Below are 1,585 nucleotides of genomic sequence, written 5' to 3'. Positions count from 1 at the left end.
CACACACACACACACACACACACACACACTCGAGCCAGGCTTCTTCTCTCAGTTACAAAGGAGAGCCTTTTAAAAATGTGACGTCGTTACATTATATAGTTTAGAACTCTTGTACATGTATACTTCTGCTAATATATAATAAAAACAATTTAATCACTTCCACAACAGAAAAAGATAACAAGACCGACTTATTTAAGCAGACAACATGTCCTGACAGTTTTTTTAATCAGTGATGTCACTGTGAGGGATGGCAGTTGTTAAAAGTTGTGACTGCATCCTCTGTAGAAAACGTGGATTTGAGGAGGACTGTCGTAGTGGTGATTGGTGCACTGAGATGAGAGGGCTCTAAGGGCTAGTCTGTGAGTGTCGATGGTGACTGTGCATTTCAACCACAGCTCAGTAGGCTCCTCCAGAAACCAGTTCTGACCAGGGCTTTTCACTATCGTATCCTTGTGAAGAGGTTCAGCACTGACTTTGATTCCTGGCAAATAAAAGAATTAAATAGTGTCAAAAACATTAAAATACATCATATTGTCCCTGACTTTTTAAGGTCTTGTTTAGTTAAATTCAAGAACTCAAAATGAGACCAGACTTTGACGTGTGTATTTTATTTTGTATAGAAGGGTTACATAGCACTATATTTGACATATATACTGTACCTTGGTGCAGCGTGTCTTACTGAAGACATTCCAGAAACGTAGTGTCTCATCCCCTGCTCCTGTAACTATGGCCTCCCCATCTGGTGACACAGCCTGAGAAGGACAAGGAGGACACAGAGAGAAGAACTGGTGAGAATGGTAAACATTTTGGCTTTATGACAAACATTATGACTGATTGATGCAATTTTTCATAATAGCATAAAAAAGTCATAGTATAGCATGTGATCAAAAATGGCATAAAAAAGGCATAGTATAGTATGATGAAAAATAGCATAAAAAAAGTCATAGTATAGTATGTCATGTCATGAAAAATGTCATAAAAAAACCATAGTATAGTATGTGATGAAAAATGTCATAAAAAAGTCATAGATAGTATGTGATGGAAAATGGTATAAAAAAGTCATAATATAGTATGTGATGAAAAATGGCGTAAAAAAAAAGCCATAGTATAGTATGTGATAAAAATGGCATAAAAAAGTCATAGTATAGTATGTGATGAAAAATGGCATAAAAAAAGTCATGGTACAGTATGTGATGAAAAATGGCGTAAAAAAAGTCATAATATAGTATGTGATGAAAAATGGCATAAAAAAGTCATAGTATAGTATGTGATGAAAAATGGTATAAAAAAGTCATGGTACATTATGTGATGAAAAATGGTATAAAAAAGTCATAGTATAGTATGTGATGGAAAATGGTATAAAAAAGTCATAGTATAGTATGTGATGAAAAATGGCATAAAAAAAGTCATAGTATAGTATGTGATGAAAAATGGCATAAAAAAAGTCATAGTATAGTATGTGATGAAAAATAGCATAAAAAAGTCATAGTATAGTATGATGAAAAATGGCATAAAAAAGTCATAGTATAGTATGTGATGAAAAATGGTATAAAAAAGTCATGGTACAGTATGTGATGAAAAATGG

The 1,585-nt window shown here is 33.4% G+C and overlaps 1 protein-coding gene across 1 annotated transcript in view; it reads right to left on the bottom strand.

The window, feature by feature from the left end:
* Positions 1–6: 6 nt before the first annotated feature.
* Positions 7–1,585, bottom strand: part of fzr1b (fizzy/cell division cycle 20 related 1b) — a 12,660-nt gene continuing 11,081 nt past the window's right edge. Inside the window, exons 13-14 of the mRNA XM_050033591.1 lie at positions 660–752; positions 7–481 (exon numbers count right to left, since the gene is read on the bottom strand). Coding sequence (XP_049889548.1) covers positions 440–481; positions 660–752 — 135 coding nt within the window. The 3' untranslated portion in view covers positions 7–439. The remainder of the gene's footprint in view (positions 482–659; positions 753–1,585) is intronic.

The sequence above is a fragment of the Epinephelus moara genome, chromosome 21, assembly GCF_006386435.1.
Source record: "Epinephelus moara isolate mb chromosome 21, YSFRI_EMoa_1.0, whole genome shotgun sequence".
NCBI lineage: Eukaryota > Metazoa > Chordata > Actinopteri > Perciformes > Serranidae > Epinephelus > Epinephelus moara.
This window is presented reverse-complemented; position numbering and strand designations above follow the sequence as displayed.